The following is a 26,025-nucleotide window of genomic DNA, read 5'->3' as shown; positions in this document are numbered from 1 at the left end:
CCCCCTTGTACCCCACCTCCTTCCCTTTCTCCTGCAGTCCACTCTCCTCTCCTATCAGATTCCTTGTATTCTCTGGCTTGGCATGGCGACTGGAAAAAACAGCAGAGAGTTGCGGACACAGCCCAGCACATCACATAAACAGCCCCCACACACCCCTCATGGACCCTCTCTGCCTTGGTAAAGCAGCTAATGTAATCAAAGATCCCACCAAATCCAGAAATTCTTTACTTTCCCTCCTCCCTTTTATCGAGCAGGAGGTACGAAAGCTTAAGAGCACATATCACCTCGCTCTATCCCACTGTTATAAGACTATTGACAGACAGACAGACAGACAGACATACTTTATTGATCCCGAGGAAAATTGGGTTTCATTACAGCCGCACCAACCAAGAATAGTGAAGAAATATAGCAATATAAAACCATAAATAATTAAATAATAATAAGTTAATCATGCCAAGTGGAAATAAGTCGAGGACCAGCCTATTGGCTCAGGGTGACTGATACTCCGAGGGAGGAGTTGTAAAGTTTGATGCCCACAGGTAGGAATGAATTCCTATGATGCTCAGTGTTACATCTTGGTGGAATGAGCCTCTGGCTGAATGTACTCCTGTGCCTAACCAGTACATCATGGAGTGGATAGAATTATGGAACATTATGGAATGGTCTCCTTGTACAAGAAGGTGGACTCTTTACCTCACAAATTACCTCGTCATGGCCTTGCACCTTATTGTCTGCCTGTACTGCACTTTCTCTGTAATTGTAACACTTTATTCTGCATTCTGCTATTGCCTTTCCTACCGTCTACCTCAATGCACCGATGTGATGAAACCATCTGTATCAACAACAATCAAAACAAAATTTTTCACCGCTTGCGACAATAATAAACCATTTTACCAATTGGCCAAGTTCTCATCCCATAGATTTGGAAAGGGTTGAAACCCAAAAATGGGTACTTCACACATAATTCAGTTAAGTACTTAACCTCCAAATATAACCAAGTAAACACCAGGTGTAGGAAATGTTTTCTTGGTGTCTATCAACCCTTAATTGAAAGTGGTTAGATGAGCATGATAATATTGGGAACCTAATAATGATTCTATGTCATAATAGGCCAAATCCAGAAAACAGATACTCACATTGAGTGAAGTTCATGAGTTGATGATGAATCAGCAATCGACCCAGATTTTTTCATTTAGGGTCCTTAATTGTAATCTTGTTTCCATTAAGTTGCTCCTGTTTTCACCTATACTGTTAATTATTAAACTGTTTTGCTCCTGAATTCATGGAACTGACTCATGGTAACTGCACAAAGCCTTTTGAACTGCAGCAATTTTTTTTTGATAGGATAATCTAGAGCAAATCCAGTTGTCATGGAAACTTCTTCTAAGCAGCTGTTGAGGCAAATCATTCAAATTAAATAAGATTTTGTTTTTGTTCAAAAACTGAAGAGAATCAAGGCTTTTTGTGGGAACAGTCATTAGAAAATGAACTTCAATTAGACCAGAAATAGACTGCGGGACTGTATTCCATTTCTAACTTGTGAGATGCTTTTCAGCGGTAATTTCCTGACTAATCTTTCAGTCGTGTGTTTTCATTGAAACTAATAGCCCAAAGTAAAAGAGATGAACCCCCAAAGGCAGGTTTCTTCCAATGACAGGAGCTGTCATTATTTTCTTGGTGTTGTTTCCTGGCAACTTTGGTCTTAGCAACCAAAATTGAGCCCGCCATTGAAAGGAAAGACTCTGAACACGGGGCTACAAAGCAAAACATTTTTCAAAACGGCTGGCGCAGGATCAGGAAAGGAATATTCCTCAAGTCCCAGGTATTTCTGAATGAGAGATATTTTTAAATAAAGCTACCATCTGAACTGCAATACATCGGCAGAAATTCTACATCACTGATGGATGACAATTAAGGTAATTTGTAAGAAATATTTGAGAGAACCTATGCAATTTAATTTAATCCAAAATGCTTCAGTCACAAGTATGAATTACCTGTGAGGAAGAATTGTTTCCACAAAATACTGAATTTTATATTTATTCAAAGACAAACATCACAATTATTTTACTCCATGCTAGAATTTTAAAGAATAAAGTGCTGTTGCATTTTAGAACATTCTCACAGTGTCAGAAGATATACAGTAATTGTATACTAAAATAGATTAGGATTAAATTTCAAATGTGTTTTGGTTGTGTTTTAGGGCATTGTGTTATATTGGCAAATATTTTCTAAAAGATTTTAAATTATACTCTGCAAGCAATAAGTCCCACACACTGAACTATTTTGTGTTTTTGTACTAAGTTATTTGAGTTAGAGGAGCCTTTGATCGTAATATCAAATGGGTTAGAATTCTCTGAAAGAGGCTATAGTACATTATGAACAGAGGATAATCTTGCCAGAAAAGCATTAAGGGGAACCTCTATGTGTGGGTTCAGAGGAGAGATGTCATCTATCAGGTTCAAGTGTACGTGAAACTGGGTGTGATTCAATACACGTTATTCTAAGCCAGTAAACTACAAAGCTGACAGCATGAGGTGTATGTCTCCCTCTAGGAGTGTACATATCGTGTCACAGCTTGAATGCAAAGTTGGAATATTCAAATTCTCAACTTTTTGCTCCATTTTAGACAAAATGTTGCAGGTTTTGACACTAAAAGTTTGACATAATTATGTTCAGATGCCTACATGGAATAAAAACAAGAATATACTAGTTCGGTTTTATTATGGGTTATGCTATGCTCAAAGGTGGGAAACGAAAGAGGAAACTCAATGCAAAATGCACTTCAAATAAAGACAGGTATGAAGTTGTGATCGTAGGGGAAAGAAATTATTTTGACAGCAATCAAATAAACAGGAGACAGAATAATGCTTGGGATCAAAAGGAAAGTCCTATTTTAACCGATTAGTAAAGGAATGCAATAAAATGCAGCTTGTAAAATCTACAGACTTGTCTGATACATTTTACATAACTTAATTAAGATCAATCTTGGTAAATAGTCTGTACCAAGGAGACCAATAAGTGTTCAAGGACAAAATCACAGATTAAAGTTAGCATTGTAAGCAGCATCTTATTTGATTTTATACCAAGGTTATGTGGAATTTTGCCCTTTGAGAAAGTGACTTTATCATTTTTATTTTGACTTTGTTTCCAGTCCCTCCTGTTTAAACTCCTCCCATGCGGCCATATAAAAATTCGTCTTGTGCGAGATTCATTCACAGAAACGGTCTTCGACGTGGCTTGCAACCTCTTTCTTTCAAACTTCAGCTCACATGGAAATGAGGGAGTTTGCCCCGGACAAGAATTTGTTGCAGATGAGCCAGCCAGCCTTTCAAAATGCAACAGCTGAGGTGGTGCCTCGAATGGCATTGAGGGCCACAGTTCCTCTGCTGCTTCTCCTGGGACTGCTTCTCATTTTTGTCAAGCTCTCTCAAAAGAAAGCAACCTTGCCAGGTAAACATTTCCATCCGAGAGAGTTAACCAAAGGAGCCATCACTCCAGTATTGCTAACTGTGCAATGTCTTTATGCAGGTCCTTCTTTTTGCCTGGGCATTGGACCTCTCATCTCTTATGGTAGATTCTTGTGGATGGGAATTGGCAGCGCCAGCAATTATTATAATGCAAAGTATGGCGGGATAGTGAGAGTGTGGATCCATGGTGAGGAAACACTTATTATTAGCAGGTAAATCCATTTGCAAGTTCTCAGGAAGTTAATAGTCTATTGAATAATACTCTGCCATGAACCATATTAACTGCACTGATGCTAAAGGACAGAAAATCACCTTTGCAATAAAATTAAACAGGCATTTATTTGGTTTGTGGAACAGCCTGGTTGCAGTACAGACACTATCCAGACTTTATTTCTTGTCTAGACCCTCTGAACCAGCGTGGATAACTTGGCTCACCACAGCAGTGAACCAGTTCCACAATCTATAGTTCTTCTTCACAACATAGAACAAGGACGCTACAACTTATGCTCTTAGTACTATTTATTTCTTTGTATTTGCACAGATTGTCTTCTTCACATTGGTTGTTTTTCATTGATTCTATTGTATTCCTGTGAATGCCTGTGAGAAAATTAATCTCAGAATAGTATATGGTGACATATATATACCTTGATAATATACTTCCTTGAACTTGGAAAGTTGTATCAGTCTTTTCATTTACAGTTAAACATAAGCAGGTACATCATGATTTTTGCCATTGACGCTGATCTGTACTGTTGGCCAGGATTAGACTGGACTTTTCAGATGGGTGACTAAATTCCTCACAATTCTGATTTTTCTCTTAGATCCTCTGCTGTCAACCATGTGATGCAGAAAGGTCACTACATCTCCAGGTTTGGAAGCAAGCATGCCCTTCAGTGCATTGGTATGAATGAAAATGGCATCATTTTCAATAATAATCCTTCCATCTGGAAGCAGACACGGTCTTATTTTGCTAAAGGTAAAAGATGTTTTGGCGTGTTTGTTCTGAAGTGTTGCCTCAGTCTTTCTCAAAGGGCTCAATCATGGATGTTTAAGAATACATTGTATTAAATGGCTGCTCTGATCCCAAAATCTCTTGCACTCAATTAATATATATCCAATTGTCCAGCAGTGATGCTATGTTGCTACTTCAAAAATAGATTAACAACTGGGAGGATGTTTGATCAAATTACACAATGCCAGTTTGAAAGTTGAACTTTTAAAAATAAACATAATTGTTCAAGTAAGTATCCAACATCTTTCAAATAATCAGGAAGATTTGAACTGAAAAACCCCAACAGTCAAGTTGATTGTCATTTAACTATATATATATATATATATATACACACACACACACACACACACACACACACACACACACACACACACACACACACACACACACACACACACACACACACACACACACACACACACACACACACACACACACACACACAGTCCTCACGAAGGGTCTCAGCCCGAAACATCGACAGTGCTTCTCCCTATAGATGCTGCCTGGCCTGCTGTGTTCCACCAGCATTTTGTGTGTGTTGCTTGAATTTCCGGCATCTGCAGATTTCCTCGTGTTAACATTTCTTCAAATCAGGGTGCAAGGCACAGTGGTACACATAACATACAATATTTTATGAAAGTAAGTCATTAAACTTGGCAATTCTTCTACCACTCAGTTCCATTAGTCTGCAAGGAAAAAGCTATAAGATTCAAGAAGGCTCTTTGTCCTTAGGTCAACTAATGGGGACAAAAAATTATGCTGGAAATGCTAGAGCTATATGATTATAAAGAAAGAATTAATTTATTGTGTCAATCCATTATATTTTCTTTTAATCCTTAAAATTGTGACAATGACATAGAAAAAAGTGTTATCTGTATTTATATTATTGATATAAATTCTCTTTTCCCATAGTCTGTATACTGAAGATTGGCAATAAACAGTCTTGAACCATTAATCTTGAAATATCTCCAATCATGTGAACAATGTAACCAACAGTAGTTTTATATAGATAATATTCTATGAACTATTATGTAGAAGAACGATATTTGAACTATTAATCCATGAGATTACATACTTCCGGGAAGTTTCAGTTACAAGTCCTTAAGGCAGATTTTTGACTTAATAAAAATCTTCTGCTTGAAAGTTTTGCCATCACCAAAATAAGAAATCCATGGAAGAAGAAGCAGTGATTTAAGATTAGTTTTAAAGTTTTATAACAGCGGGAAAATTTACATTCTTGAAGAATGATAGACTTTACGTGCAAGTGTGATACTAGGGATGAAAAATCAAACTGAGTTACAATAATACATTTTATTCCTCACTTGTTATTTTGTTTTGCTTGCATGGAATTAATATTGGATTTATATTCAGTACATGATATGTTACACACACAAAATGCTGGTGGAACGCAGCAGGTCAGGCAGCATCTATAGGTTAACTAGCTTTACTTTTAATAATGTTTTGGTTTGGTGCGAAAGCAGAGTTTGATCAGTACTCAGAGACTAGTATTGCCTGAATCTGTTAGAGATCTCTGGGTTAATACCTCTTGTCTATCTTTCTTTTTCAATAATTATCGTACTGTATTTTATTCTGTATTATCTTCCTTTACTAAATGATTACAACTTTTCTTTCATGGACTTGTTTACACTTTATTCAAGTTTAAATAATATCTTTCTGTCAGTCCACTAGAGTACAGTTCAAGTCATGACCAGAGGCTGCATTACTTCCAGTCTTGAGTGACTCACCAAGAAATCTGGGGATAGAGTGGACTGGTTGCTCCACAGGAGAGAACTCAAAATAATGCATTAACGCCAGGCACTTTCTCAATCTTGGCAGTAGGCATGTCGGGTTTGTGAGATACGAGCAGGAGTTCGACACTTGTTCTGTCAGTTTACACGTGCGAGGCACATTCCTGAGAGGAAGGGCTGAGTGCTTGTCAAAGATCATCTCTGATGGTGTTAAGCTCTTCATATTTTGGCTTGAAAGTCCATAGGAATAATATTGGCTTCCTTTGCAAATCAGGAACCAAATGATCACAAATCAAGCCATTTGCTGTCCCAGTAAAGGCTGGGAGCCAGAGCAGGGTTAGTTACAGGACAGATACTCACCTATTTCACTTGCTTATTTATAACAGAATAATTGATGCTAATCAATTACAATATTTTCTGCTGAAGTAAAACCTGTTCTGGGCTGCTCCAGAAGTGAGTCACTGCCCATCCTTCACGCCCCCCCAGTCCTTTACAAGAATTTGTTCTGTAAGCCCCTAGATGGTGCAATTTTGCTGAAGCTTCTCTGTGTTGTATTTTTTAAACACTCCTGAAGGAATATGCATTTCTGCTTTATGCCTTCACCTCCCCCTTGCAGGAGACACTACGTGTTCTGTGTTAGGTCTGTTGCACGAATGTGAGGCTCTTCCTAATACTGTAGTATAATTCAACTGAATTACAAGTGAATATGTTTTCTCTATTGTCAACGGTGTAGGTTTTTAAGATTTGTTCTCAGTGGTCTGTCTATCCATTTCAGCCCTAACCGGCCCCATTCTCCAGAGAACTCTTGCGATGACTGTGGAGTCTACTCGTGATCACTTGGAGAAGCTGTTAGGAGGGAACAACAATGCCACCAGAGTAGATGTTCTGCTCTTCCTGAGGGCCATCACATTAGACATCGCCAACCGTCTATTCCTCCGAGTGCCTCTGCATGGTAATTCCAATTTGTGGCCTGGTTTATGGCAATCATCTGGTTTGGACAGTAATAATAATATTTTTATAATGTGGGTGCTGTGCAAGTCGCCCTCTTCTATGCAAAAATGACTGAAGTAATTAGAATGCTCTTTGCTGCTGCTCATCACGGTTGATTTCTATCCTATTAGCACTTCACTCAGAGGGTGGCGAGAGTGTGGAATGAGCTGCCTGCACAAGTGGTGCATGCGAGCTCGATTTCAACGTTTAAGTGAAGTTTCAATAGGGACATGGATAGTAGTGGTATGCAGGGCTATAGGCCCAGCACAAGTCGATGGGAGTAGGCTGCTTAAATGTTTTTGGCATGGACTAGATGGACTGAAGGGCCTGTTTCTGTGCTGTACTTCTCTATGACTCTTGCTCCGGCAATGGGGGTCTGTTTATGTACCAGCGGAGCAAGAATGACAATAGAGTAGAAGGATTAAATATTTTCACTGAGTCATATTAGTAATGTTTCCGTCATTTATTCTTTGGGGATTTTTCTGCTTCGTGGAAGTCGGCAAAGAGTAGGAATTTCAGGTTGTATAGCGAATCCATTCTTGGAATCACCGAATGGTTCACAGTGTAGGAGTTACAAACTGAGCCTACCCAAAATGAACTCATGCACCCTCAAAAGTCTGCGTGAAAGTTAGCGAGCCCTCCATGCACAGGAAGCCCAATCGATTCCGTGCACTATCGTAGGAGAAGCACATGTCATGTCCTTGCAATCAATCCGATACAGCTCAAGATTAAGTGGCACATTAGTCAAAGGATAATGAATGCTCAAACCAAATCCCTCTGTAGCACTTTAATTCAGCCATTCACAAACCAATTATCTATATTCACCAAAATTCATGCAGGTCCAGTTCATTACGAAATTTGCACGGGTTGATTTCACACCACTGTTCCTCTGGCATCTTAATCCAGGATAAGAATTGAAAAGTGAAACAGTGCAGAATATTGGTGGGCAGATTTGGATTTGAATTAAGCAAATTTTCCCCTTCAGGATATTGATATGTAGCCTCTCACTCCTTCTTGTATGGCAAGGGTTGAGAACGGGAAAAAACTTGGTGGAAGGTGAATGGCATGGATACTTAAACCAGCCAAAAAGCATGCATTCATTCCTAGATTACCTGTTTGTTTTTAAAGAAGGAACCATGAAGTTTTTCATAAACTGACAAAATGCTGGAGGAACTCAACAACTCAGGCAGCATCTAAGGAGGGGAATAAACAGCAGACATTTCAGCCTGACACCCTTCATCTTCTAACTTCTGCCCCATTTCTTTCTAGTCCTGATCAGACTCTCAGCCCAAAATGCCAGCTGTTTGTGCTGCTCCATTGTTGCTGACTGACCTGCTGAGTTCCTCCAGCACTTCATGTGTATGCTTAAGATTTCCAGCACCTGCAGAATGTCTTGCAGTTACGAGTTTTTGAGAAGTTGTTTTGATTTTGTAGAGGGAGAAATTGTGGCCAAAATTCAGAAGTACTTTGACACCTGGCAGTCACTCCTACTGAAACCTGATATCTTCTTCAAATTCAAATGTATGTACAAGAAGTATGAAAAGGCTGCGTGAGTATTATTTTCTTTATCAATGAAAACTCCATCTTGAGCCTATTAAGGTTGAGGTTGCCTTGGAGTAGAATAGAGAAAACGGACATCCGGAACTCATTCAAGGGTAACTTAGTTAAACGATAGCTAGAATGTATGTTGTTTTTCATGGAGATAAGTAACATGGAAGCAGGTTCATGGATTTGGTGAGCAAGACAGAAAGCACTGACTATGAATATGCATATTAATCTTTTATTTACAAACGACAAAAGATTCAGTCAACTGTATAAGTCCCCCATATTGCACAAAACTAAATATTCAACAGATGTTAGCTAAGAGAGTGCACATCTTTTAAATCTGAAGCATTCCTTCCCAATGGTACTGTGAAGCGTGCCCTTGGGCAAAGGAATGAGGGACAGCAAGCCTTTTCAACGTGCTGTTCTTATACCTGAGGTGTTTGAAACTAGACACCAGTGCTGCGGCCCACAAGGCAACTGATAGAAAAGAGCAGCTACAGATTTCAAACGGGCCAATCAACGACTGAAGCAGCGTTCGACCAGTAAATAAGCCACACTCCCACACGACATCAGATAAAGTGAAACAAAGCAAATAATCCTCTTCCTTTCATTTATAGACGATGATACAATGTTAGCCAGGATCTCTTTTTTTTCTAGCATTGACCCATCTGGCTTTAGTTATGCCAAGCCTGAATGTCAAATTCAAGTCTGCTATCAGGAAGGAGACAATTGTTCTGAAGGTAGTGCAGCATATGTTCAGCAGATTGATTCCTGTCAGGAAGTGGTTGTCTTCTAAGGAAATATTTAATTTATATTTTATGTGATCTAGTCTTCCCTGTGTGAGAGGCCAATCGATTTACCATGATATCAACTGGATACGTGCACCCACCACATTCTCGCCATTGATCCAGTACAGTTCAGAATGAGAGCTGTGATGCACCATCAATAACTCTCCGAGACGTGAGGCGAGATAAAGGCTTTTATTGGCTGGAAGAAAGAACAAGCAGCAAGTGACCACCACACTACATCCTGGAGACTGAGGGCAGGGCTCAGGCTCCAATCGCCTTTATACCGGGGTCCATGGGAGGAGCCACGGTCAGTGGGAGGAGCCACAGGAGCAGTCAGCAGGGGGGGCGTGTCCAGACAGGTATATGTAGTTCACCACATTCACCCCCCCTTTGTTTGAAAAGAGAGTCCCCATGGGGCGAAGTTTCTTACAAGTATATTTACAGGTTAAGTCTATCAGGTGGTCGAATCTGTCGCTGCGATCTACGTAGCACCGGCTGTGATTGCACAGGTGCCGGTGGTGATTGCACCGGAGATGGTGGTTGTGCTGGTTCTGGCCTAACTGGAGGTGTCAGCCCACTAGGCGTCAGTGATCCCTCATGCGTGTGCGATGCGCCTGGTATATGCGCGTGCGAGACGCCCGGTATAGGAGTGTCGTGAGGAGTCTGTGTAGGGCTCGGTGTGCGTGGTGTCACCTCGGGCACAGGGTTCATAGTTACCGTGGAGTGTTCGGGGTAGTGGTCTGCTGCTCCTGCGGGCGCCAGGTCGCGGACGGAGACCGTGTCCTCTCGCCCATCAGGTAAGACCACGTAGGCATACTGGGGGTTCGCATGTAGAAGGTGAACCCTCTCAACCAGTGGGGAGTATTTATTGCTCCTCACATGTTTCCGGAGCAGCACTGGCCCTGGGGATGTCAGCCAAGCTGGTAGGGTGGTCCCAGTGGCAGACTTCCTGATCCCTGTAACAAAGGCGTTTCGTACTAGCAGCTCCACATGTTGTTCCGCCGTCAGTCCTCTGCAGTCGCAAGTTCGCACGAGTGTCTGTAGGGCTCGGAGAAACTCAGTGCTCGACTCGTCGGGTCGCTATCGCCGCGTCGCTAAGCGATGTCTTGCATAGACGGTGTTCACCAGCCGCAGGTACTGTTTTTTGAGGGCGTCCAGTGCCCCTTGGTAGGTCAGCAGGTCTCTGATAAGGGAGAATACTTTCCGACTTACGCTGGATAGTAGGATTTTGTACATTGTGGCAGGCTCAGTCACTGGAATCGCTTCCAAGTATGATTGGAAGCATGCAAGCCAGAGTTCAAAGGCAAGAGCTGCTTCTGGGGCTTGGGGGTCCAAGTCTAATTTTTCCGGACTAAAATACTTCCCATGTTTTAAAACTTCCAGCCAATAAAATTGATGCACCATCAATAACTCTCCGAGACATGAGGCGAGATATAGGCTTTTATTGGCTGGAAGAAAGAACAAGCAGCAATTGACCACCATACTACATCCTGGAGACTGAGGCCAGGGCTCAGGCCCAATCGCCTTTATACCGGGGTCCGTGGGAGGAGCCACGGTCAGTGGGAGGAGCCACAGGAGCAGTCAGCAGGGGGCGTGTCCAGACAGGTATATGTAGTTCACCACAAGCTGAAAAAAACCTGAAAAAGTAGGCGAGTCTCAGAGTAAATAGCCATCATATAAGATCGAGTGGGAATTTGTTTTCACATTAGACAGTGAATTTTGCAATTCTTAATGCTAGAGAGCTGTGTAGGTGGAGTTATTACATATAATTAGCTGGAGATAGATAGATTTAGGACTACAGGGGAATTAGTGGTTATGGGAACAGGAGCTGAAGCCCGTGATCAAATGAGCCTTTAGCCTTGATTGGTTTTCATTTGATTTTGGTTGCTTAAACAGGTTTTCAGTTAGCATTATTGCGCAGTTGATTGACCCATTTAAAAACAGAAAGTCAAGTTGATTAAATTTACCTTTTTTTTAATTTGAGGAAAACCTGCTTTTCCCTAGTCTTCTACATTGAAGTACGGCCTGCTCAGCTGCTGAAGGTTTCATCAAGCAGAGCTTTCACCTGCTGTGCTGGCCATTGGGAAATGTGTCAGTGTCTTAAAGTACACTCACCATGGTAACCACAGTACGGTACCAAAAAAAATCTGTTATGGAGACGGCTGGAGCATGGGTCTTCATCGCAACTGCTCACAGGCCCCCTTCCTTCCCAGTACCTGAAGACCATGCTCACACATGCATCACCACACACTGTGTCATCCCAGCACTTGAACAGCTTTTCAGGTACGTATCACAGCATTGAGCTCAGAAGCATAAAGTTGTTGTGGATACAAATAGCACAGAGCAGATCTGACGCACAAGCAGAATCGTGATCAGTCAGGCATACACAATTAGGGAGCAGAACATCAATGCCCGAGTGCAGATACTTCCAGTCGTAATTGGCTAGTGAATGGGTGCAGTGTTCCTTGCGCGACAGTGATCATAGGATGCATATTCTTGCACGAGTTTTAACTGAGAATGAGAAACTGAGAAAATGATTCTGTCATCTCTCACGAATGCCACCACAGAAATGGCAACACTGCTTACGTGGTGTGTCCGGTCCAATTGCTCAACGGATGAGACTTCCTCTTCAAATGGACAATCATATTAAAATATATGCAACTTCTTTTATGTACACCTTACATATGTCAGACAGATGTAAATGGATCCAATTTCTTAGGCAACAATCTTTTTGAATGTTGGACCTTATGGCCAACTTCTGGTCTTATTTCTTATGTTCATATGTTGTCAAGCTCATTCCCATTGTTCTCGAATTTCAGTCAGGATCTGCAGGATGCAGTAGAAGAGCTGCTACTGAAGAAGCAACAAGAGCTGAGAGATACTGAGAAATTGCATGACATTACTGACTTTGCAACTGACTTGATTTTTGCACAGGTAAGACCCTACTTAATTAAAATTCCATTAAGTATTAAATTGCCATTTAGTTATCGTGTATTACGGACATTCTCACCATAAGGATTGAATGACATTACCTGAGTATTGAACGGATGTCAGTTTCTGAATATTTGTGACTTGAAATATAATTTCTGTCTTTCATTGCTGGGCATCCTAATATGATTTACTTTCTTCTTCACTCTCTTGTATCCTGTTAACGTTTTCTTTGCCCTGCTCATAATTTTTAAGGGCTTTTTTTTCAGTCATTTCTTTTATTCTCAATTCTTTTTGTTCACTCTGTTCCATTTTATTAATGCTGCCATTCTTTCATTTAGATTTACTTTTTTATTTTGTTCCTTTACGCATTCTGGTTTTCAATTTTTCGTCCTGTTGTCTCATCCTTTAATTTTCCATTTCTATTTAACTCTCTCTTCATATTTCTATTTTAGTACATTTTTCCTTTTATTCTTAAAACTTTATTTTTAACAATATTACTCTCCTAGAATTTAATATTTTTATTCCCGTTCACTTAATTTGAACAATTTTACCTTTTTTGTTGATGTTTTTGCCTTAGTCTTTGATTTTTAATTTTTTTTATTTCTTACTTTTAAATGTGGGTTACTTTAATACTTTAATCCCAACACCTTTCTATAGTAATACTTAATTAACTATTCTTTATTTCTTATTTTTAATTATTGTTCACTATTTTCTACTCTGATATTAAACAGAACCATAGAACTATTGAACTATTTTAATTTTATTTCTTTATTTTCAACAAATTATTCCTTTTCACTTAGTCTTCCCTTTACTTTTACTATCACCTTTCAGTGCTATTCAATTTGAAATAAATGAAGCGTTTATGTTATTTTGCCTGTTAGAGCATTTTTTGTTTTTAGGACATAACCATTTAGCAACTGACTTTGGCTACCAGTCTTCACATCTGAAAATGCATTCTGCATTTAATTTGGAGTGCAGCTCTGAACAATGGGTTCCTAAAGGCTGTGAATCCCAGACCAGCCAATGCTGATTAAAATTAATTTGGTTATCTGTGGTGTGGATGCAAATCAGGAAGTATGAAGGTTGTATGTAGTTTCAAATAAAGCATTGTCCATGCATTGTAAATATGGAATTGTCCTTTGATATTTGACTGATAAAATATCGATCCCCACGTAGGGCCATGAGACCTTTCAGCCAAAAGTATCTCCATACGATGCCTGCCGTACCTTGTTTGGTCAAATAAAGAAGCTGCTTTGTATCTGCCAGTACTTTTCTCCTGTGGCTTCATTCACGCAGCAACATTCCTTCCTGTATGTGTTTCCATGGCTTTTCTCACAATTCAGTTTATTTCCCAGCAGAGTAATAATAAACATGTTGAGACCAAGCTGATTGTCCCCACACTCAGACACCAGAACTGACTGTACCTTCACAGTGACAACAGCTAATTCAATTCAGAGCATAAACTGTACCTGGAATCTTATTTGAATCATTTCCACACAAAGAGCCTATTTATTCTTACGGATCATTAAGTTTAATGAAATATATTATTCAAATGATCATTTTCACAGTATTTGTGCAAGATGATATGCATAGCTACCAAATTTCACTGTACTCATCTGATGATGAGAAAACGATGGACTCTTGCATAACTTCAGTTATCAAAATAACTTGTGTTAACAAAGTGAAACACAGGGTGCAAGAAAATTTGCATCCATCTTGGAGCAAAATGACGAGGGCAGGAAACATTTGAAGAATAGATTCTTAATTAGTCAGGGCATGAAGGGTTATGGGGGGGGAGGCAGGAGATTAGAGCTGAGAAGGAAATGGATCAGCCATGATGAAAAGGTGGAGCAGTCTCATTGGACCAAATGGCCTAATTCTGCTCCTATATCTTATGATCTTATAGCTTAATAGCTTACTTATACTTACTGCCCATTACATCACTGGCATTTAGGGCAACAATTAAGGTCCTGCATTTCTGCCTGTGTTCAGGGGTTCCTTCATCATGTCAGTAGTTTCCTGTCAGCTCTTACTACCATCAGTCACACAAGTCCTGGCTGGAGACTCAGGAATATTGATGCACTCAGATGTAGAAGAAATTTTCATTGCTGTTTCCATTAACACTTTTGTTTTACCAGTCAGGGTTGTTAGCCCTGAACTGAACCCCTGCACCTAGAAGAATGGTGGACCACTCTTAGTCTGGCCTCTACCCTTTGACCTATTTGGCACGGGTGACCCCTACCAAGAGCCAAGGCATACAGCCCCGACTCCAGCCAAAATAGCTCTCTGGGTCATTGAGGCACGCAAGCCTCCAAACCCAACAACAAGTTTGTGGTCTTGGAGGTTATGGTCTAATGATTATCCAGAACACTCAGTGGACGACCCGTGGTCATGTGGAGAACGTAGATTGTGACAACAATATTCACTGAAAGTTTGAAGGTGAAGTGTCTTGTTATGGAAAAACAGTGTCCGAAGCAATGATGGAATAAGGAACAGAAAACTGAAGTGTGCCTATTCTTGTAGTCGAGACTTATCAGGCAAAAGGGACAGCACGGTTGTGGTTAACAGACAATGCTTTACGGCACCTGTGACCCAGGTTCAATTCCTGCTGCTCTCTAAGTATTTTTGTGAATTTTCCTCATGACTCCATAGGTTTCCTCTGGGTGTTCCAGTTTCCTCCACAGTCCAAAGATGTTCCCGTTGGTAGGTTAATTGGCCATTGTAAATTGTCCCTTGATTAGGCTAGGGTTAAATCGGGCGTTGCTGGGTGGCGCAGCTTGAAAAGCCAGAAGGACCGATTCCACATTGTATTTCAATAAATATCTAAGTTTGAATGACTAACTCATAACTTAGCATGTGTCAAGCAGAGATCTTTCACCTTTAGTGGCAGCTCTGGTTTGACATAATGTGAATAAGATGGCTGCATTGACTTGAGTACAGAAGAAATTGCACACCAACCCAGATGCCTAAATTAGTCAAAATTCTACCATTCATAGAGAAAAACTCCTTGATCTGAAGTGTTAAATGGTTTCTCTTTCCACAGATCCTGCTGGATGACTGAGCTCTTCCAACACTTTTGTTTTTATTTCCAATTCCAGCATTTTCCATATTATTTTGCTTTCTGTTGTTAACGATCTCTTTTGTTGATTCATCTTACATAAGTGATAAACTCACTTTAGAATTAGAACTAATTTAAATCTTGCATCTATCCCACAATGTGAGGGAGAAAAAATCTTTGCGTTACGAATCCATCGCAATGTACAGACATGTGAATTTAAAAGTCTAATGGCTTGTAGAAAGAAGCCTGTTGGTTCTGGCTTTAATGCTGCAGTACTGTTTGCCAGACAGAAGAAGCTGAAACAGTTTATGGTTGGAGTGACTGGTGTCCCCGATGATCTTCCAGGTCTTCTTTCTGCACCTGCTGCTGTAAATGTCCTCAATGGAGGGAAGTTCACACCCACAGAAGCTCTGGGCTTAACGTATCTGTTTGTGAGATGGTAAATGATTTGGAAGCAAAATTCCTTCTGGGGATGCATTTTTATAAACAACAAAACCTTCAATCTTGTAAAAAACACAAAATGCTGGCAGAACTCAGCAGGCCAGACAGCATCTATGGGAGGAGGTAATATCGACATTTCGGGCCGAAACCCCTGATGAAGGGCATCGGCCCAAAACGTTGTTATTACCTCCTCCCATAGATGCTGCCTGGCCTGCTGAGTTCTGCCAGCATTTTGTGTTTTTTATTTATTTCCAGCATCTGCAGATTCACTCGTGTTGCCTTCAATCTTGTCATATTTTATCTTGTTTGGTAATACAAAGTTCACTTTATGTCACCCAGTACTTAAATAAAATTGCCTTTCTTCTGTCTCTGTAGACACATGGAGAGCTGACTTCAGACAATGTCAGACAGAGCCTGCTAGAAATTCTGATAGCAGGACCTGACACAATGTCAGTCAGCATCTACTTTATGTTGTTACTCATGGTGCACCATCCCGAGGTGGAGAAGAAAGTAATGGAAGAGATTCAGACAGTTACAGGTATGAATGTGAAACAGGAGGAAAAAAAAGCAACTGACTGACCATGGGCTGATTCTAATCCTTGAGCTGTGCTTCTGCTTCGATCATATCTCTGAATTTCGTTTTGTGCATTGGGTTGAAACAATCAAGTGGACACAGCAATAAGCAGGCCCTAACCTATCAGAGGCAAAATCAAATTAACTGGGGTGGCATGGTAACATAAAGCAATTGCAGCACCAGTGATCTGGGTCCAATTCCATCACTGTCTATCAAGAGTCTGTACGTTTGTCTTCCTGTGACAATCCACTGGGTGCTCTGGTTTCCTCTCACATTCCAGAGATGTAGGTTACTTAGTTACAGGGGTGTTATTGGGCGGCACAGGCTCATTGGGCCAGAAGGGCCTGTTACCATGCTGTATTTCTAAATAAAAATGAAATTTAAACATTATCATCCACTTCTTGGGTGACGGGGTGGAGATGCGTCTCCAGTGAAGTGTGCCTTCCCTCTGCTAGCTCGTAGCTCACCCTTGGGCAAGGTGTAGCATCTGCTTAGCTGCCGATCAGGGTCATGTGAAGCCATGTGGTCATGTGGTGGGTGGTCACATGAGCAGCTGGTGCACACCACAAGTCCTGGTTATGCGTCCATTGATGCCAGTCAGGCAATCTCTGAAGGGTATTGATAAAGGCTGGCGTCACTCGTCTTGTAAAGACACTGCATTTTCGTATAAAATTTTGAAAAGAACAATCATGGTCATGGAAAGACCATGATCGTCCACGTCATATAACATGACATATAATAAATGAACATTCATTTCCATTTTCTTGTTATCACCTCCACATACAGCAATCTTGAAATTGTTCTGCTGTGGAATTCCATTTCTCCTCTACTCATTATGCAAAGCCCCTGGATTTCTCCTCTTATGAGACTGATCAATGTAACGAGTGACATCTATTGAACCCCAAGCCTATGTCCATGTGTCATTCAGCTTCCCTCATCCTCTCCACAAAAATCCTCTTCCAAAAACTGCTAGTATGGGAAATCCTCCTCTCCTCTTTTAAGTCTGCTGTAAAAATGAACATTTGGAGACTTTTTGCTCTCAGAGAGACCATTAACACTCCTGGTCCATATTGTACCTAAATCCTTAATAACTCAAGAGTGGTCCAACTCAGTAGAAACTCATCTGTAGTTATAAGTACATCCCTTATTCATTGTGCTAAGCATACTGCACAGTGGGGACATCATATTGGCATCTGATTATAATGCCCAGTTCCAGTAACTGAATACAATGTGCACTTGCACATAACGTACCATGGCAGTGACCAGGGATAAATTTCAAATGGGGTCTTCTCTTCTCCATTCTCTGCCTCGAGTTCAAAAACATTTTTCTTAGGCCCAGCTTGTCCTGAGGCAGGGTTCAGACCTAAGGGAGGGACCACATCTTTGACTGCACAGATGCTGTGTGACAAATTAGTCGAGTTCCTCCAGCGGCTTGCTTTTGTCAAATGTTTATAATGACACAGAGGCACATAAACCAGGATCCGCATCAGCTCCTGGGGAGCTAGTCCCGTTAGTCTCATCTCTCTGCATCTCTGTAACTTATTCTCTCTGACGCCTGCCCATCAAATCTCCTTTCATGTTTTACAGACTTAAAATCAGGTTTATTATCACTGACATGTCATGAAATATGTTGTTTTGCAGTAGCAGTACAGTGCAATACATAAAAGATACTATAAATTACAATATTATATATATAAACTAAGATTATATTGTATAGAACATAGAACAGTACAGCACATTACAGGCCCTTCAGCCCACAATGTTGTGCCGACCCTCAAACCCTGCCTCCCATATATACCCCCTACCTTAAATTCCTCCATATACCTGTCTAGTAGTCTCTTAAACTTCACTAGTGTATCTGCCTCCACCACTGACTCAGGCAGTGCATTCCACGCACCAACCACTCTCTGACTGAAAAACCTTCCCCTAATATCCCCCTTGAACTTCCCTCCCCTTACTTTAAAGCCACGTCCTCTTGTATTGGGCAGTGGTGCCCTGGGGAAGAGGCACTGGCTGTCCACTCTGTCTATTCCTCTTAATATCTTGTACAGAAATTATACAGAAATTAAATAAATGATGCAAAAGAAAGCAAAATAAGTGAGGGAGTGTTCATTGGCTGGTTTATTTTTTTGCCAATAAATTACATGAAGGAGATATTTGATATTAAAATTAACCAGTCAGCACAGATAACCCCAAAGGTCAGGATCAAAACTGGCTTGCTGGAGCAGTAAGCGCTAATATCTGCACCACTATGCAGTAGAAAGAAAGAAAGCCATTAATTCATTTAATGTCCCTTTGTGTAACTTTCAAAACATGTCAAAGTGTTCTATGGCCAAAAGGTCTCGCACTACTCTACATCAGGAAGTGGAACAGCCCATTTAGTCCCTGCAAAAAAAAAGGATATGCCAATGGACAGATACACACAGTCACCTCTTGTACCTAATAAAGCAGCCACTGAGTGTATCTTAGTGGTCTTCTACTGCCGTAGCCCAACCACTTCAAGGTTTGGCATGTGGTGCGTTCAGAGATGCTCTTCTGTCATCACTGTTGTAACATTTGGTTTACTGTCACCTTCTTGGTAGCTTGAACCAGTCTGACCAATCTCCTCAGATCTCTCTCATTAACAAGTATTTTTGCCCACAGAACTGCTGCTCACTGCTTTTTTATTTTTTTTTTTTGCACCATTCTCTGTAAACTCCAGAGACTGTTGTGGATGAAAATCCAAGGAATCAGCAGTTTCTGAGATACTCAAACCACCTCATCTGACACCAACAACCATTCCATGGTCAAAGTCACTTAGATCACATTTCTTCCCCATTCTGATGTTTGGCCTGAACAAGCAGTGAACCACCTGAACATGTCTGCATGCTATTATGCATTGAATTTCTGCCTCGTGATTAGCTGATTAGATATTTACAATTGGACACTTGTTATGTTGTAATTTTAACTGAGCAATACATATTGGCCTGGACACCATGGATAACTGTTCCATTCTTCAAACTAGTTTCTTAGGTTTATTTTTCTATCAGTTTAATATGTTCTGAGGACGTTGATCCATCAGTGCAGTTCTGTTCAGTGCACATCAGGCAAGACCACTGTGCTCAGAGCTCTGGAGACTCCCTAACGCAGTGATGTGACACCACTTACTGAGCCAGAAATTTTCCTGAACTTGCTAACTTGCGTAAGGCATGTTGCTGGTGATTTTCTGTCTAATATCACAAACTTATGGTTGTCTTAACTTCAGCTTTCTAAAGTACGCTCACAAAGCTACAAGATCTAGATACAGAAAATTTGAAAAAAAAGTCGTAATTACTTGACAGGTCAACCCCCCCCCCCAAATCCCATCTTCATCTATATTGTCAAGCTTCTTTAGATCCCATGAGCTTTCTTTAGGGCTTTGCTGCTCTCTGTGCCTTGAATACTCCAGGACTTCCTGCTCATATTCCAATTCTGGAATAAGGGTGTTTATGGAGTTGCTTCTCAGTAATCACTCAAATATGTTGACAAGTGAATCACGGTACATGAATGATAGAAAAATGGAGGGCTATGTAGGAGGGAATGGTTACATTGACCTTAGAGTAGGTTAAAAAGTCAGCACAACGTTATGGGTTGAAGGGCCTGTTCTGTGTTTTAATGTTACGTGTTTTCTATGTTTCAATTCTCCACCTGAATGGACATAACATCTGACACCTATTAACATCCACTAAGTGGACTTTAGTGAGACCTAAGATCACTGTTTTACAGCAGTTTATAATAAAGACTACAGATCAGATTCTAAATTAGATTTCCTACTTCCCTCTTCATTTCCAGGGGAAAGGGAAGTGCAGAACAATGACCTACAGCAGCTGAAGATATTGGAGAACTTTATCAATGAGAGCATGAGGTATCAGCCGGTGGTGGACATAACCATGCGCAAGGCACTGAAGGACGATATGATCGATGGCTTCCTAGTGAAGAAGGGTACCAACATTATCCTTAATTTGGGCCGCATGCATAAAGATGATTTTTTTCTCAAGCCATATGAGTTCAGCCTGGAAAATTTTACCCAAAGTGTGAGTATCTCCACTAGGATGCTAAGCCCAACAATTTAATCCGCAATTCCAAACAAAAGCAAAATACTGCAGATGCTAGAAATCTGAAATAATCACTGAAAATGATTTAAAAACTGAACAGATCAGTTAGCATCAATAGAAAAGGACAGAGTTATGTTTTGAGTTAATGGCCTCTCTGATTGACTTGAAGTATTAACTCTTCCTCACAGCAGAAGTTGCCTGGTCTACGGTGTATTTTGCATCATTTTCAACATACATGCATTATTCTATCTGTGTAGAGTCAGTATAAAGGCAATTTTAATGGAGATGCTGATGTTCCAATATGTTTTCTCCATTGTCAATGTGTAGATGTTCCCACAAGTCCTATTCAGAGGAACCCCTGAGGAAGAAATTCATTGCTCAGAGTGTAATGAGATCCAAGTGACCTCCTGGATAGATCAGGAATTGGAATGCAGTCTCAACACATATGAGGGTTTCTGTAGATACTAAAGGAAGATAAAATTAGCTTCTGCAGGTATACACTGCCTGGGCTGGTAGTTGATACCCTACACAAGAGGATAGAACCAAATGGGGTTAACAATCCAAGTTCAAGATTGCACACACGCAACAGAGAGGACATCTTTACTTTCCAGGGTACTTTTTGCATTACCGTCTTAGTCTTCCCGTTATTGGATTCATGACTAGTTCTGATGCTCCATTCTCTGGAGAGTATGGTGTGCTTGGTAAACCAACTGCACCATGCACAGGTACATCACCTCTCCTAACAAAAAGGCTCAAAAACATAAAGCAACAGACATGAAATTTCGATAACTCCATTAATGAACTAGTGATTCCTTTTACATTTAGGGATATTTTTGTTGCCAACATTTACCTGGCAACAGTTTAGTTTCATGGTGCTAATGAACTTGCTATACCTCAACCAATTCTTCTTCTTCTTGGGCCCTTAGCCCCCAGTGGAGCGTAGGCCATCGATTACCTCCTATCTCCATCGTCCAAAATCGATGGTATGATTGGAGTTCATCAATGCTTCTGCAATCCGTTGTTCCCACTACACAGGCGATTGGCGTAGACAACTTCAGCAGAGCCCTGTTGGCTGGCCTTACCAATTTCCATCTCCTACGACGGGGAGCACCTCAGCCAATTTGACGTTGCTATTTGTGACATTAGGGGCCAGCAAGCAATTTGATTATGAGAAGCAGCAATTCCTAAGTTAAGTTGGGCCATGACTATCTCTCATAGACTTGAGACAGCTTTGTCTTTGGCGCTCTCGTTGCTTCCCTCAATTGTTGCCATGAATCTGTTCTGAAAGATCTTCTGTGTATCCTCTCTCCATCTTGTTTTGTCAATACTGGTGGACATTGGATGGACAATTACAATTCTCACGACATTAGCCTCGGAGATAGTTTGGGTGGGGCATGCCAGGTTGTGCGCTGATTCTCATATAATGTAACTGCTGGGATTGAGAGGGATCCAGAAGGCAATCAGGGGTCAAGGAAGGACCTCAGTCCAAGGAAGAATTAATGGCTGACAGCTGGGCAGGATTGGAGAAGAGAAAAAAGGGAGCACAATACATTAAACTGGATTTTGACTCTACATTGGTTTACTGTTGTCACATGCACCAAGTTGGAGTGGAAAGCATGTCTTGCACACCACTCGTACAGATCAATTCATCCTGACAGTACACTGAGGTAATACAAGGTATAACAAGAGCAGAATGTTACAGTACCACATCAAGCACAGTGCAGGTAGAAAATAGGTGCAAGGTCAGAATGAGGTGGATTTTGAGGTCAAGAGTTCATCTAGTTGTTCTCGAGAACCATTCAGTAGCCTTATAAAAGTTGGATAAAAGTTGTTCTTGAGTCTTGTGGTGTGTGCTTTCAGGCTGCCATATCTTCTGACTGATGGGAGTGAAAAGAAGAAAGAATGGCCAAGGAGAGTGGGGTCTTCGAGTATGTTGGGGGCTTGACCAAGATAGCAACAAGTGCAGGCAGAGGAGCCCACGGAGGGGAGGCTAATTTCCACGATGTACTAACGTGTGTCCACAACTTAACGGCAGTTTCTTGCAGTCTTGGGCAGAGCAGTTGCCGTATCAAGCTGTGATGCAGCTGGTTAAAATGCTTTCTATGGCGCATCTATGTTAGGGAGTCAAAGGCCACATGCCAAATTTCTTCAGCATCCTGAGGAAGTAGAGCCACAGGTGTGCTTTCTTGTCCTTGTCATGCTATTTCCCAGCTTGCCAGACTTATCACCGGAACGCTGTTTTATTAACTTCTAACAACCTAACCACAATTAATTGCACAAATAATATGTTTAATTATTCAACACGGTAACTGCTTTCAGCACTAATTGTTGCAGATAAGTGGAGATAGTTTATTTATTTATTTATTAGTTACAGGCACAGAACAGGCCCGTCTCGCATTTCCAGCCACACCACTCAGTAATCCCCCAGTTTAATCTTGGCCTAATCACGAGACAAGTTAAAATGACCAATTAATCTACCAGAGAGTATGGCTTTGGACTGTGGAGCACCTGGAGGAAACCCACACGATCACAGGGAGAACGAACAGGCTCCTTACCGAAAGCAGCAGGAATTGAACCTGGGATGCAGGGAAAGCATTGTACTAACCACTGCGCTACCATGCCCCACCCACGAGGGTGCTGTGTACATGGAATAAGCTGCCAGAGAAAGTAGTTGAAGCACGTATAGTACAAACATTTAGAAGACATTCAGATGGGAATGTAGATGGAGTGGAAAGGTTTTGAAAGATACGGGCCTAACGAGGTTAACTAGATTAGATGCCACAATTGAGTCGGGTTAAAGGACCTACTTCCATACATATTTCTCTCTGAACTTTGATGTTTGATTCCCATCAAGTACAGATTCAGAAAGAAAATCAGAGTGAATCCAGGAATTCATTTAGATCTTTTAAAAAACTATATGACTCTCCATTCTAAACAGTGGCATAAACCTGGTTTAACCTCACTACAAGCTCTAGCCAAGTCATTGGGTGGATTTGTAGCAGAGGTTGATAGGTTCTTGATTAGTAAGGGTGTCAAAGGTTATGGGGAGAAGGCAGGAGAATGGGATTGAGAAGGATAATATGTCAGCCGTAACTGAGCAGCAGAGTAGATTTAATTCTGCTCCTATGTCTATGGTTTAAGCAAACTGAACACACAAAGTGCTTGTTTGGTTAACAATAGTGTACTGTCTCTATATGGCTTCACCCATCACCTTACAGCCAGCCTCCTTCCTTTTATATTCTGTCTTCTGCCCCCTTCCTGTCCAGTCTTGAAGCAGGTTCTTGGCCTGAAACTTCATCTGTTTATTCATTTCCATAGATACTGCCTGGCCTGCAGGGTTCCTCCAGAATTTTGTGCGGGTTGCTTTGGATTTCCAGCATCTGCAAACTTTCTTGTGTTTATAATATACTATCTCCGTCTATTTGCGCACAAGTGTCATTCAGTTTTAACAATTCTGTATTTTTAGGTACCTCATCGCTACTTCCGGCCATTTGGCTTTGGTCCTCGATCCTGTGTGGGAAAGTATGTCGCCATGGTAATGATGAAAGGTATCTTGGTGACAATGTTAAAGCAATTCACGGTTCATTCAGATAATGGAAACAACCTACAAAATATTAAATACATTCACCACTTGTCCTTCCATCCTAATGAATCACAGACTCTCCAAATGACCTTTATTCCGAGGAATCAAGCAGAGGATTAAAGCAGAACTCTAGTAAACTTACACTGTTTGATAAAGAGATGTAGATCAACATAATGAACTTAAGGAAATCATTCCAATAAAATATACCATCTTTCCAGTAAGTTGACTCAGAAATCATGATTTGAAACTTAGCCAATGAAGTTTGGATATTGACAGATTATATATCAATGAAGTATACAGTATGGCTGAATTTCCCAGTTCATCGTTCTCCAATATACTCCCTCTTATTTTCCACTGATTTCTTATCTGTGGATCGATGGATTCACAAGATCAGTGAAAATAATTCTATTTACATTATATACATGAGGAACCAATCGTTATCCACACAAGTACGGTGACCAGTTGCAAACCACTTGTGTCAAGGGGTTCCCTTTCTATCCTGTTCTAATATGGAGTTGCACCTTGTAATTTCAAAACCGATCACTGCTTGCAAATTTCAGAAGTTTATTAGCTAATACCTTTTATACATTTAAATGTTTTTGTGTATTTATTAATGCATATTATTACTTTTGGAACTTTATGGGACCGTATATATGTTTATTTGAGAGGCATATTGATAACAAAAGCAAGAGCCTTTGCTGAATTAATCTATGGAAAGACCATACCAATAATCTCTTTCAGTTAAGTGTATATTAAATATAAAAATAATTAATGTAACTACAAAAGTAGTTCATTAAAAATAAACACTCTCGAGATATTATGAGAAAAAAAAATACTCTTTTGTAAAGTGAACAAAACAACCTTAGTAAGGGAAAGAAAATTAGGGAAGAGAATAAGTTCTACTCTCACTTAGGAGACTGTACTCAAGTATCAGGCATCTTACAAGTCTGCACCATGGAAAGCAGAGAAGATGCTCTGACTTCACTGCAACTGGTGATTGTCATTTTCAAGCTTGCTATGAGGTGAGGTATGAAATGTTTAAATTTCAAAGATTGAGGAATGAAATTGTTAATTAATTATGAGATAACAGAGTGTTTTCCATATTGCATAGTAATGTTGTAATCTACTATCTTACAGACCTTTTTGTACCTTTGTTAATAACTTGGGCCAGACAGGAATATTCAGAGTATTGACATCGCCTGCTCCTCAGCAGAAGAATGCTAAGTCTTCACATAAACAAAACAATGTGTTTGTGGGGCCTGCCTGTAACCTTTCCCTGATATCTTAGAGCAAAATGTGTGCCATGATAAAACACAGTTATCATTGCAAATTGGAATTGAATCTAAAACAAGAACACACACAAAAGGCCAGGCAACATCGATGGAAAAAAGTATGATGTTTCAGCCCGGGACCCTTCGGCAGGACCCCTTTCATGCTCCATTGCAGCTGATGGCAGGGAGTCCTGCTGTAAGCTTCAACAGTCCCATAGCCCTGAGATAATATGAGGTACTCTGGGACAAGGAAGAAATTAAAACACAAATTGAACAAAAAACTATTAGTATCATTTTAATGTTCAACTGACTGAACTTGTCTGTCTATGTCATAACAGTGGCCTGTTAATATAAATTTATAAATAAAGTTGAAATGGAAACAACATCAAACTCTAGATATTGAAATCTTTATATCTTTCTTTTCCAATATTTTTAGTAGTTTCTATATAGAAGAATACAGTACAAAAAAGTGTATATAAAAGGTCAGAAAAGATAAAAGAACTACCAATTACATTATATCTGTTCATAATAACAATCTCATTAC

At 40.4% G+C, this 26,025-nt stretch overlaps 1 protein-coding gene across 1 annotated transcript; it reads left to right on the top strand.

Annotated features, from left to right (window-relative positions):
• The first annotated feature begins 1,455 nt into the window (after window positions 1-1,455).
• cyp19a1a (cytochrome P450, family 19, subfamily A, polypeptide 1a) lies at window positions 1,456-25,817 on the top strand. The gene is made up of 10 exons (XM_073033157.1): window positions 1,456-1,916; window positions 3,152-3,450; window positions 3,529-3,679; window positions 4,289-4,443; window positions 7,003-7,179; window positions 8,652-8,766; window positions 12,370-12,484; window positions 16,356-16,518; window positions 20,365-20,606; window positions 24,094-25,817. The coding sequence occupies exons 2-10, from the start codon at window positions 3,270-3,272 to the stop codon at window positions 24,328-24,330; spliced, it is 1,536 nt and encodes a 511-aa protein (XP_072889258.1). The 5' UTR covers window positions 1,456-1,916; window positions 3,152-3,269; the 3' UTR covers window positions 24,331-25,817.
• Window positions 25,818-26,025: the final 208 nt, after the last annotated feature.

The sequence above is a fragment of the Hemitrygon akajei genome, chromosome 30, assembly GCF_048418815.1.
Source record: "Hemitrygon akajei chromosome 30, sHemAka1.3, whole genome shotgun sequence".
Lineage (NCBI taxonomy): Eukaryota > Metazoa > Chordata > Chondrichthyes > Myliobatiformes > Dasyatidae > Hemitrygon > Hemitrygon akajei.
This window is presented reverse-complemented; position numbering and strand designations above follow the sequence as displayed.

Excerpts from the sequence above, each read along its gene's own strand:
- cyp19a1a (XM_073033157.1), top strand. The coding sequence starts at position 3,270 with ATGGAAATGAGGGAGTTTGCCCCGGACAAGAATTTGTTGCAGATGAGC. Across the intron at positions 4,444-7,002 it reads ACGGTCTTATTTTGCTAAAG|CCCTAACCGGCCCCATTCTC; the intron begins GTAAAAGATGTT and ends TATCCATTTCAG. Across the intron at positions 8,767-12,369 it reads AAGAAGTATGAAAAGGCTGC|TCAGGATCTGCAGGATGCAG; the intron begins GTGAGTATTATT and ends CTCGAATTTCAG.